General features: G+C 37.5%; 1 protein-coding gene across 2 annotated transcripts in view; it reads right to left on the bottom strand.

Moving 5' to 3' along the window:
• Positions 1-1,148: 1,148 nt before the first annotated feature.
• Positions 1,149-11,705, bottom strand: part of WFS1 (wolframin ER transmembrane glycoprotein) — a 29,355-nt gene continuing 18,798 nt past the window's right edge. For both annotated transcript variants that reach the window (XM_015862846.2, XM_015862847.2), the window contains 5 exons: positions 10,035-10,179; positions 9,077-9,247; positions 8,402-8,482; positions 4,979-5,127; positions 1,149-3,814 (listed from right to left, as the gene is read on the bottom strand). In XM_015862846.2, the coding sequence (XP_015718332.1) occupies positions 2,006-3,814; positions 4,979-5,127; positions 8,402-8,482; positions 9,077-9,247; positions 10,035-10,179 (2,355 nt within the window). In that variant the 3' untranslated portion in view covers positions 1,149-2,005. The remainder of the gene's footprint in view (positions 3,815-4,978; positions 5,128-8,401; positions 8,483-9,076; positions 9,248-10,034; positions 10,180-11,705) is intronic.

Below are 11,705 nucleotides of genomic sequence, written 5' to 3'. Positions count from 1 at the left end.
GACATAGGCACTAAGCACTAGAGGGCAGCTCTCAGCTCCCTGATGTCACTGGGATTCAAGGTCCTACTCAGCAGTTTGTCCTGGGCTAAAGTACAAGGAAAGGCAAAGATTAGAGGAGTTGCATGCAGATGGCAGTTTTAGACACTTTAGCTCATCTAACTTGTCTCTACTTAACAAATGAATTATTTTTCCCTCCTAACAATTTCCCAAGAAAATGCTAAGCCAGAATTCTCCAAGTTGTTGGAGTTAAGCCTTGTAATAGCATCATTATAGATGGGAACTAAATTACCTGGATTAAGTCTTTTGTCTCAGTGACAGAGCAAACATTTCCATAGAAATCAATAGAACTACACACTACTTCTTGCAACACTTTCCACATCTGACTTCATCACATTTTCCCAGGATACATAACAACTTTAAAACACACCACTTAGTCAATAAATTGACATCCTTGTGCAGAGTAAAAGCTTAAAAAAAAAAAAAGATGATGCTCAATTTTTCCCCTCCTGACAAACAGACGAATAGAAGTTTTAAATTTATGCGTATATAAGGAAATAAAAGCACCTTTAGGACACAATTCTACTACAAAGATTCTCTAATAGGCTCCAACGTGACCAGGTCTGCAACACCAGGATCAGATAAGATCCTGGGATTCTGGTACCTTGCCTGTAGATGTCTTTGGGTTCTTTCTATCTGCACCTTGTTCAAGTGGCTGGAGTGCAGCCAAATGTCTTTTTTCTATGTTTCTTCTTCTGTCAGTTTTCAGTGACTGTGTTTCCCTCATGCTGGCCAAACTTGTGACAGGTATGGAAAGGCAAAAAGGATATTAACGTAAAAAGACTGAAAGAGAAGTCAAAGAAACAGAATGATGAATGTGATGTCATCCAGGTGCTCAAAAGGCAGTAAGTCACAATGCAAGCAAAACTTGCAGTACGTCTAGATTTTATAGCTACAAAAAAACTTGGCCTGGTAAACTCTAGTTTTACTGCCAGCTTGAAATAATGTGAAGTACAGCTTCAGGCAGCTCACAGCAGAAAATCGTGTATGTTCTAGATTGTGTTTTCCAATGAAAGCTGTTTGTCATCAGTGCAACATGAACAGCTGCTCAAAATGTCAAAGCATAACAAACACATGCTGTACCCATTTAATCAAGTTTATATTTTATATTTATTTGCACAATACAAATTATTAAACAGACACTCTATTTCAGTTTCCAACGTAGACTTCTACATACTATTTTCAGTTACTTTGGCTTGTCTGTTACTGGTACCAATACAATACCAGTTCTATCATATGGTTTTTGTCATTCACGCACCAGCATGGATTATACCTCAGTGTCAGACAGGTAGCTGTCACAGTCAATTAGAACAAACAGCTTGTTTTGTAAAGAATATTTAATGCAAAATGAAAGCTTGAGAGCGTTTTACCACCTTGCTGAGCTGTGAAATGGTATAACCTTTCAAAAAAAGGTTGAAACCACCAAATTCTGGACAAGAAATGACATAATATGTTTTTTACACAGATATCACTACCAGGAACTGATTATATGATCACATTTTTCTAGAATACATCAAATAAATACAAGCAATATGTGCAACATAAGCTACTGTCAACTACCTACTATAAATCATATCTGTGAACGTACATAGGAGCATGTTGTGAATATTTAAAGTGCTTTAACACAGAGCAAGTGAATCCATCTAGTGTCGTATCACAGGCAAACAACATGTTCAGTTTGGACAGAATAGTCTCCATGCAATTAGTAAGCAGCAATGCCCTGCATTCTTTTACAACATATAGTATATACCACTGCAGTCATATGGGGTTTAAAGTCAAAATACAGTGTTTGCACTTACAAAACTCAACCAATGCTCTACATTAGCATATGTTTTAAGCATTGCTACAGCAGGGTGGCTTTGTGTTTATTTTTCCTTTTAAGAAGCCAAACCTTTGGTAGTGTAAATGCAGCGTACATTGAAGATGCCACTGAACCAAAATGAGCTCATTATGCAGCTGACAGGAATGGGAAGAAGAAAAAATCAAAAACAAATTTAATGGCTTTATGCACTGTGCTCCTCCAGTCGTGTTCTATTTTCACATGCCTCCCTGCAGGTAGGAGTTTAGACATGCAATTCAAGCAAGTGATTGCTTTCAGTTCAAAGACAGGCCATTTACTGCCAAGACGACCTTCCAGAATAGTGCTGAATTCAATTATACTTCCTTGCCTCAAGTTCAACAACACTTTCTTAAACTCATTGCTTGCCTTCAGCACAATATCTTTGGTTATGTCATCTTCCTCCACCAACTTGGTTCCATTTTTGCTACTGAAAGGCATGCCCACAGTTATTTCAAATTTGTACCGATCGAACATTTTCATGTGGCAGTTATGCTTTGTCAGGTACTTGAGACGACACAATTCTTCCTCCTCCATAGTGACATTTTTGGGGTCACAAAGAGGGTAGGTTTCACCGTACAAGCACCTCATCCAATCACCAATAAAAAGTGGAAGCATGTTTATTGCAGATTCTGCACTATTATCGATTTCTGTAACACGCACGTATTTGAACCTTCCAGTCCATGTCACTCTGTGTCCTTCCAGGTGACTACATAAAATCTGAGTACGTGCCATATTGGTCTCCTTCCATGATCGGGGTCCACAGAGGAAGGCATACTGATTCCATGTCAATGTGGAGTTGTAAACTTTCATTCCCTCTGATCGATACACATAGAACCAACAAAACAACACTACGGCTGTAATCCACACCAAAATGAGTTTCACAATTGAGCTTCGAGTGAGAGATTTAACCATTTCTACTACAGAGAAGTTGACTTTTGTCCACCATCGGAAGAGCAAAGGAACAGCACACAAAACTAGAGTCACTACGATTTTCATGAGCTCCAGCGACACGAACCACTTAATGAAATGGACCAGACACATCAGTGCAATGCCTACACCCAGCACTGGGAGCGCAAAGAGAAACAGGAAGTAACCAATTGATGCACGGACGAGCCCAATGCCAGAGGACTCCCGCAGAATGACCACAGAGAGCTCACACCACATAAAGCAGACCAGATACGGGACCAGGTAACAGTAGGTGCCTTTAAAATTTCGCAGTTGTGCCATTCTAAAGAAAAGATAGAACAAATACAAAAACAAAAGGCACGGGATGCTTACATTGATCAGAAAAAGATGGCCAACAGGAACAGTAAAGAAGGTTTTCCCTAAGAATTTCAAGAAGCCAAAATTCCCAGGTAATATCTGCAACAGGGACAAGCAACCTGCTGCTATCTCAGTCATTAATGCTCTTCGTGTGTATGGTTCTGCACATGTGCTTAAACTCATATAACTCGTCACTGTGAAGAAAACTGAGACAATAGCTAACTCTGAGCATGGTATACAGTCCTTGCTTGCTATAGGGAAGGAAAAAATAACAAAGAATACTGAGAGTAAAAAATAAATGTACGGCTCTAAGTGATTCCACCCAAAGTTCACCTCAGCTTGCTCAACATCTAGGTTTGGTTCAAAACGAAGGAGTAAGTCAGTCAAAGTGCGGAAGTTTTCCCAGGCCTTACTGTCCTGAAAAACTTTCAGTGTGCAAATCACCATAGAAATGAAGGACAAATAGAATATAACTAACGGAATAATGAAGGCAAAAAAATCAATTGTCAGATTACTGATGATGAAGAAGAAGATGAGAGCATTGATGTGATGTGTTGGAATAATGGTAGACAGCCAATGCATTCCTGCCTTTGATGCAACATCTATTAGATATTCTTTTATTTCCATTATGGCATGAAGTGGATATTTTACAACCTAGAAAGAGAGAAAGAAGCATTTTATTTAAGAGCGGTTTTGTACTGGTACATCACAGATATTAACTGAAGCAGTAGCAGCCAGCTGTCTAACTTCAGTTGAAATGAAAAGATTTTTATTCCAAAAGAGTGTTGCCAATAACCTGACTTTACATTCTCTGATATTATTAGCTCTATTTTGATTAATTCAGCCAGGTGAAACGCAGAGGCTATTTTGATTTTAGGGAAGATGAATTTCATTACCTTTGACACATAATTAAACGGTTTCCTAGTCAAATATTCTGCTCTGGTAACTTCACACTTAAGATAACACAGAAGTGCAACCCTGTAGTTTAAGTCATCACTTGAGCTGATGATGTACTCACTTGAGTGAGTAATGTAAGTTTTAAAAACATTTAATTCTACCACTCTTCTGCAGAGATCATGTTATACATTCTGATTATATGCATTTAAAGAAAGTCTTTATAGCTATGCTTTATCTTTAAAAGATGCTTTCCACATACCTACAGACGCAGCTGTCAAAATCTATTTTGTAAACAGAAAGTCACTGCACGTGATCATAAAATTTTACCCATCTCATGTGGCATTTTCCTATACAATCATACAACAATGGAAGACATGCTAGATCAGATCTCCCTATGGCCACCTACACATTTAGTGTACAAGCAATACATGACTTATTTTTTTCAAACAAGGATTCAAGTACTACTATCTGCATATTATACAGTGCAAACAGTCCCATTAAAAAAGTTTTTAATATTTTCCCATAAGTTATGCTTTTATATTAACTATGGCAGCAGAAAAGCCAAAAAACCCTAGGCAAACCTCTGTAACATTGTGAAAAAACGGCAACAAACACACTGACTTTGGCACAAACTTGTTCATTAGCAAAAGTATCTCTGCTCTTCTTTGTAAATGCATCACTTTCAGAATACAATTTATTCAAAATAATGGAAGAGATAACACCTACTACCTTTTTTAACCTTTCTGTATGGAAATGGATAACAAAATGACAAGAATGACAAGAATTTATAACAAAAATGCTACTATTGATTTTCAGAGGCTAAATATCAGCTTTGAGAATCAAGTGCAAATCACCTCTGTCTTGTCTGAAATGTGCAAGTTACATCCCTTCCATACAACCTGTTCATTACTGTCTGCTTACCTTCAGTCTCAGGGGCAACTCTTCAGGAGTCTTCCCTGCCAATTCATCATCTTCCTCCTCTTCCTGCATAATCAGGTTAGATGGGATGATTCCCTTTGCATACTTCTTGGTAATCTCCACAAAGTCATCCAAAGCAATAAATTTTTTAGCTGTAAAATAAAGTAGAAATAATGAGCAAATAGCATCGCTAAAATGCTGTACTGATTATATGAACTGGAATATTAATTTTCTTTCATGTAATTAAAGATGTACTGTGAACTTCAAAAACTGAATTGGTGATAACACAGACCTACCTTTAAACTTGCTCTAAGACTTGTGCTTAAAACAAGCTGCTTTTCCCAGCAACACACGACTACTCTAAATCTTGTCAAACCAGTATGTATTTTATTATATTTGCAAACAGGAAAACGAGTGAACATAGCTTATCTGCAAGTACTCCAAGGAGAAGAGACTGCTAGATAAGGTTACACAGTTCCAAATCGTAACTTATCATAGCTTTGGTAACTGAGAGAGGTCTTTGACTAAAACCCACGTTGAAAATAAATAAATGTACAGGAACAGTAATGAATTACCTATACATTATGAACTGAAAACTGACTTCTGATTTGGCCTGTATTGTATTATTTTTCCAATTCTGTAACTTACGGACAGATATAATTACATCAAATGCCCAATTATTTATATCTACAAGATTAAATACAAGTTTACTTTAGCATATTAATTTAATATGGTGTTGGGCTATAAGAAAACTCCCTCAAACTACATCAACTAGGATTTAAATCAGCTGGCCACAAAATATTTTTTGCTCAGTTGTACACTGCCTATCAACTCATTTACAAGTAATGAAGCATCTTCTCGGCTATTGGCCTTCGTTATCCACTCCTGCAAGTAGAATGGAAGCAAGAGATTACTTCAGAGATCTCCAAGGATGCTACAAGATGCCTTATACACTGCTTCAAACTATTTTCACATCCAGTGCCTTGCATTAGCATGCACTAGCTAGTTTCTATGGCAGTCAAGCTTGATGTCATTTGTAAAGGAGGATAATTAACAGCAACTTTTCCCATACTCTGCAGTAAATGACACTGCTGTAGATATGAAAGACTTCTGAATGACAAAAATCTGTAATACACCACCCACACAGTACGTTTAGCGAGTCAGCTGACAAAAACAAGAACATTGGCGTGCTCAATGTAACTTTATGATTTTAAAGGGACAGAAAACTGAATGGCTTGACTAAGTTTCAAATAGAAGATTAGTGGATTTGAGCTTTAAAAAGAAATGAAAAACTTTAATACAAATAGTAGTTATGGAAGTTTTCCACAACCTGGACATTGCCCTTGCTTGCACTTTGAAAATATTTTTCTGTTTCCCCACTGTATGAACCCACATGTTCCACCAAACACCATGTGGAATTGTTCCCAAGAAGCTGTTTAACTTTTTGCTAACTTGTCTTTTTCATTCACAGACTGCAAGGCAACATGACTTGTACAAAGAATTCAGTGATGTTCCTCAGTTGTCTTTGGTGCGCTCCAGACCTCTCCTAACATCAAACAGACCGATTATGTTATTATAATGCCTTATCTGGACAAAATATACAGCAGTAAAAATAGATATTTGGTGAGGAAGCAGTATGCAGACATGATTAGAATCTTACTAAAGTTCCTTTAGGAGCTTTGACATGACTCTGAGGTATCCTGAGTGGGAAAGAGTTATTAATTTAATATGTATAGTTGGCCTATCAAGCGTAACAATACATAACACTCTCAGGCATGCACCAACTGTCCACTGACAACGTCAGCTTTCGTATTCCATTTATGCCTTCATTAAGAGTACTCCAGATCAAGTGTCAGCAAACATATTACTGGCTTAACACTTCCAAGTATTGACAACATAGTAAAACTGAAGGAAAAAATTCCTGCTGGCAAGATAAATGCAGAAACTCAGTGGATCAGAGAAGTAAAAGCTGGATAGGAACAGCTGCCTTGTTAATCCATGAAAAGATAAAAGCTCTCTAGAGGAGAGGTAACAGCTTAACTCCTACTTTAAGTGTTTGATGAAAACTTTTCATTTTTAAACGTTATTAGTATTTTGTCACCCAAGTGTCTCTTAAATTGATATTAAAAGTGTATGTTGTAGATTCTACTTCATTATTCATAGATTTTTTTTCCTTCAATTTGGTTATGACAAATTCCCCTGCCTCCCCCATCCACCGTAGGAAAAGAAAAATATGCACATCAATTCCTGCCTACGCTCACATGTAGGTTCATTTACTCTCCTGTTATTTTATCTGCCATTTAAGACTTAAAAAAAAAAAAAAAAGAAAAAAAAGCAGTTCCTTTTCTGACATTCTGAATTACTGAAGAATCCAGAACAAAATGACTTGCTTTGCACTCATGCTCTGTCAGCACGTGTCTGTTCAGCTAAGGAATGGAAAAAACAAGTGCCCAGCGATGAACTCAGTTACAACTGCCTTACGATCCCATGACCAAACAATGAAACACAATCCCTGAAGGACTATTTGTAGATTTCCAGAAGTGGCAAATCAGTCACAGGAGCAGCTGACCTACTCCCGTGGAAATTCTGATAGGACCAGACATTTGGTCTTCAAAGTACTATATCTGCCTGTCTTTACTCTCTCCTTCATATACACAAGCATGTGTTCATCCTCTGCTTTCACTTCTACTAAAGTTAGCATAAAGCTGAAATACTCTGTTCTTAGGAATGTTAGCTTTACTGCCAGTTACATAACTCGATTCCGAAGACACCTGTGTAACGAATAGAATCCTTGGAGATGAAGGCCAAACTGAACTGATGGAATGTACATCTAACCTTTCAAGGACCTGTGACATGCAAAGCCCTGATCTGGCTTATTAACCTACATATAACATTTTAGTTGTACGTATCCTAAACGACAGTGTTTTAGTAAGTAACAAACTGTGGGACATTCAGCAGAGCTTTCAAGAACCAATCTGCATTTTAGATATCACACAAATTGACCTGCCTCTATCTACTTGAGATATGAAAGGAATATCTGGGTACATATTTCTTAGATAAATTCTTGAACAAATATGAAAAAGCAAACATTAATTATAAGGGAATGGCAAACAGAAGCAAGGCAAATAGAGTGAGGGATCTGTCTGCAGTAAGAGTCTGCATAATGAATTCCCCTATCGAATTTTTTTTTCTTTTACTGAGTTCTCTCTAAAGCTGAAATGGGAAGAAAATGGCAACTTACATGCAAATTTCCTTTAGACTAATAACTGATAAGTTTATGAGAATGGTAACGTATTCTATCACTTCATGTGCAGATCATTTGTTTACCTTGCACATACAATAAATGGACATCATCAATTTATAGCAATTAAAACTGGCTCTAATCTGGCAGAAGAGCAGAAGGTACTAGAAGCAGTAGGTACTCACATTCACAGCTCACCAAGCGCTCCAGCATTCTCCTCTGCTTCTGCACTGACTTTGGGACTGGACCAGGCTGCTTTTCACCATCTGGTTCAATAATAGAAGTTTAAGAAAAGTTAAAGCTGTTAATTAAAGTGGTCAAACGAAAGGTGGAATATTGTTCAACCTCAGTATCTGGCGAATGGTATTTCCTCAAACTCAGCACAAGACAAACATACATATCAGCAGGTATGGAGGAGCTATTTACCTTTCTGTATCCTTATTACTATACAAAAGAAAAAAAAAAAAGAAAAGAAAAGAAATGGAAGAGAATTGACAGGGCACATATAATTCCATAATAGCACACTGAAACAGATGCCTTAACGACTGAATTTGTAAATTTAAGGATAACTGTGGTAAGTGGAAAAAAAAAGAAACACAATGAAACCATAAGACATGGAAAGCAACTGCTAAACTGAATCACAATCTACAGCGAGAGTTGGCAGGCCTTTAGGAAATAACTTCACCAGTCCAGAGAGATTACTTACTAATATAGCCATTAAGACAGTTATTATTTCTTAAGTTAACCATACATTTACTTCTAACTCATGCTTGATTTTTTTATAAAGCTCTTCAGGTTTCTAGCTGTATTCTACCTGCAATTATGTGTCATCAATACCATAAATCAGTTCATAAACAAACCTTCATTATCAACTTGCCCAACATTTTCCAGTAGTTCAGAGACTGCTAATTGCTTCTTCTTTTTTGGGTTTAATTTCCAATACATGACTAAGGCAGCTTTTCTCACAGCTCTCTCCAAGTCAGTCTCAGAAGACAGTTTTTTCACTTCTTGCTCATTCTCAGAAGTGATGCCTCAAGAAAAGAAAAATACATTAGATACTATTATCCCACACCATTTCTGAAATGACAGATTTGCCCACAATTGATTTTTCCTCAGTTTTCTGAAACCTCTCAAGTTTCATTCATTTCTTCACCCCTTAAATTACTCAAAAGCCCTTCCATGCACAAAATCCAGTTTCATTCCTTAAGTTTAGGCTGCTCTTCAACAAGTGCGCCAGACATGCAAGATCCTTACATGTTTTTGAACTTTTCAAGTACAACAGATCAGGCAAAAGGTGGCACAGACATGTATGTCTAACATACAAAAAGCAGAAATAATTTCACCAAAAAAAAATTATTTATTTTTAAATAAGAGTTCAGAGAGATGGCAGACAAAAGGAGCCCATTCCAAGTGGGGGAAGCAGTATGAAAGAAGGTATGAATCTTGAATTGGGAGAAGACAGCCAGAAAGAACAAGCAGAAGGAAGCCTGGATATGGGCAGAAGACTGAAACAGCAGACATGTAGGTGGTATATGGTTATATATGACCTGAATGGTCACTGAAAAGAAGCTTCAGTGCTGTTGAAGGGAACAATACACATGAATTCCATGAAGGAATTCAACCAAATCATTAATACAAATGTTTTTGTAAGCTGCAGTTTGCTTTTTACAGCACTCATTTGAACACGCTTCCTGCAGCTACTCATATAATTTTGCCATGAACGTTCCCACCGTATTTTAATGTGTCTTTTCAGCGTTAAAATGGATAGACTATTATTAAATTAGGATGTACAGACTAAAAGTCTCAGAGAACCCATACCTCTTCTGTCTGCTAGGCATCTACGCAACAGTTTAACAGCTTCTCTTCGACCTTGCTTAGCAGCAAGGATGAACCAATCAACCGCACTACAGTTGTTAAGTTCTTCATCCTCCTCTTCTGCTAATCTCAAGTAGTGTTTCCCCACCTAGAACAAGCGGAGAACAAAAATTCTTTCAATTACTGAAATACATGTAGTGTCCGTCTCTCTCCTCTCACCCCATCAGACTCAGCTACAATAAAATCTCTTTGAACAAAAGGTCAAAACATTTGCTCCCAGCAGTGAAGAATATAGTTGTAAGTTGATATTCTGCAGAGAAAGATCAGTTTCCAGAACTGGAAGCAAGAAGGAATTGCAGTACACTTGATCAGGTCAAAGAATTAGTTGCCATTGGTCTTTGGGCATCTAGCAGGATTAGTTAAAGTTCATGGTGTTATTAAGTCATATTAAGAGTGGTCATCTTCTTCAGTATCTAAAGGGGAGCTACAAGAAAGTACAGGATAGGCTGTTATGCAGGGTGTGTGGTGATAGGACAAGGGGAAATTGTTTTGCACTTAAAGAGGGTAGATCCTGGGTGTAAGGACAAAGTCTTCCACAGTGAGGGTGGTAAAGCACTGTAACAGGTTGCCCAGAGAAGTGGAAGCCCCATCCCTGCAGACAATCCAGGCCAGGCTGGACCAAGCTCTGGGCAACCTGATCTAGCTGTGGATGTCCCTGTTCACTACAGGGGAGCTGGACTTGATGACCTTTAAAGGTCTGTTCCAAGGATTCTAAGATTCTCTTCGATTCTTTCAATAAAAATGGTCAGACAAAATTCTGATGATGTAGGCTGTTAAAGTCTACAGTTTAGTCTCTGAAGGTCAAAACAAACTCACGATTAACTAGTGAATGGAAGATAACTAACACGGCTTAAGAACCTAGCAATTTAAGCGATATAACTTGTAAAATTCTTACCATTAAGGATTAATGTAATGTTAAATATACTTACGCTCTAGCATGAAACACTTCCGCTTATCATACCCTAACACTTAAATGTTAAGTGGCAGAAAGTGGCCAAAAGTACTGGACACTTATTTACATGCCCACAAAACCTGGGAAATGCTTTTGTTTAGTTAACTGCACTCCTTCTCTCTCTCTGTCTCTTTCAGGTGCGTTATTATTTACACTCAGAATGTAACTGAAATAGTAACAGATTACAGCTCCATAAATCTAGTATTATCTGTTGAAAAAAAAACCCACGAGACCAAAACAACCACCAACCCTGCTTGACAGTTTCTCTGAAACTTTGCATTTGATATCACCAATAAGTGTGACTAAAGAAATATCTTTGAAAGGTGAATAATAAACAGTTGTTGCAAGCAGACTGAACACTCTGATCTCATCAAAAAGATGTTTCTGTTAGACATTAAAGGTTAGGACTCCAATTCTGCAACTGGTTCAAGCACTTAAGTGGGTGTTCTAACAACTTCAGCAGTCACCAAGTCACCAAGACCTTGGAGCAATTAAATACAAAGCACAGCAAAGTGACCCAAAACTGTAAAGGAAATAAAAAAATATTGGATTAAGCAATACAAAAGATAGAACTAAACACTTACTATTAATTCATACAGGAGTTCAACCAAGCACTGCACAGATATAGTGGCAGAACAAGAGAGTATATGAGGTTACTTATT

The sequence above is a fragment of the Coturnix japonica genome, chromosome 4, assembly GCF_001577835.2.
Source record: "Coturnix japonica isolate 7356 chromosome 4, Coturnix japonica 2.1, whole genome shotgun sequence".
NCBI classification, from domain to species: domain Eukaryota; kingdom Metazoa; phylum Chordata; class Aves; order Galliformes; family Phasianidae; genus Coturnix; species Coturnix japonica.
The sequence above is the reverse complement of the archived record's forward strand: the minus strand, read 5'-3'. Positions and strand labels throughout refer to the sequence as shown.